The sequence below is a fragment of the Alligator sinensis genome, unplaced genomic scaffold (genome assembly GCF_000455745.1).
Source record: "Alligator sinensis unplaced genomic scaffold, ASM45574v1 scaffold1667_1, whole genome shotgun sequence".
Lineage (NCBI taxonomy): Eukaryota > Metazoa > Chordata > Crocodylia > Alligatoridae > Alligator > Alligator sinensis.
The window spans coordinates 448,089-448,557 of NW_005842504.1; the positions used below are offsets into that span (position 1 = coordinate 448,089).

Here is a 469-nt window from a genome sequence, read left to right on the forward strand (position 1 = left end):
GTGCGCACCGAGCTGAAGCTGCTGCGGGCGCTGGCGCGGCTGGACCCCGAGGCGGCCCACGTGGTGCGGTTCCACGAGGGCTTCCAGGCGGGCGGGAAGTGCTACCTGGTGTTCGAGCTGCTGGAGAAGAACCTGTTCGACTTCCAGAAGGAGAACGGCTTCGCGCCCCTGCCCGTGCGGCACATCCGCACCGTGACGGCCCAGGTGCTGCGGGCGCTGGCCAAGCTCAAGGAGCTGGCGGTCATCCACGCCGACCTCAAGCCCGAGAACATCATGCTGGTGGACCAGGCGCGCCGCCCCTTCCGGGTCAAGGTCATCGATTTCGGCTCGGCCAGCTTCTTCCCCGAGGTGCGCTACGTGCGGGAGCCCTACATCCAGTCCCGCTTCTACCGGGCGCCCGAGGTGCTGCTGGGCCTGCCCTTCTGCGAGAAGGTGGACGTGTGGTCGCTGGGCTGCGTGGCGGCCGAGC

General features: G+C 69.1%; 1 protein-coding gene across 1 annotated transcript in view; it reads left to right on the forward strand.

The window, feature by feature from the left end:
* LOC102373748 (periaxin) overlaps window positions 1-469 on the forward strand; it is a 10,059-nt gene that overhangs the window by 6,478 nt on the left and 3,112 nt on the right. The window contains exon 8 of the mRNA XM_025213056.1: window positions 13-438. Within this exon, the coding sequence (XP_025068841.1) occupies window positions 13-438 (426 nt within the window). The remainder of the gene's footprint in view (window positions 1-12; window positions 439-469) is intronic.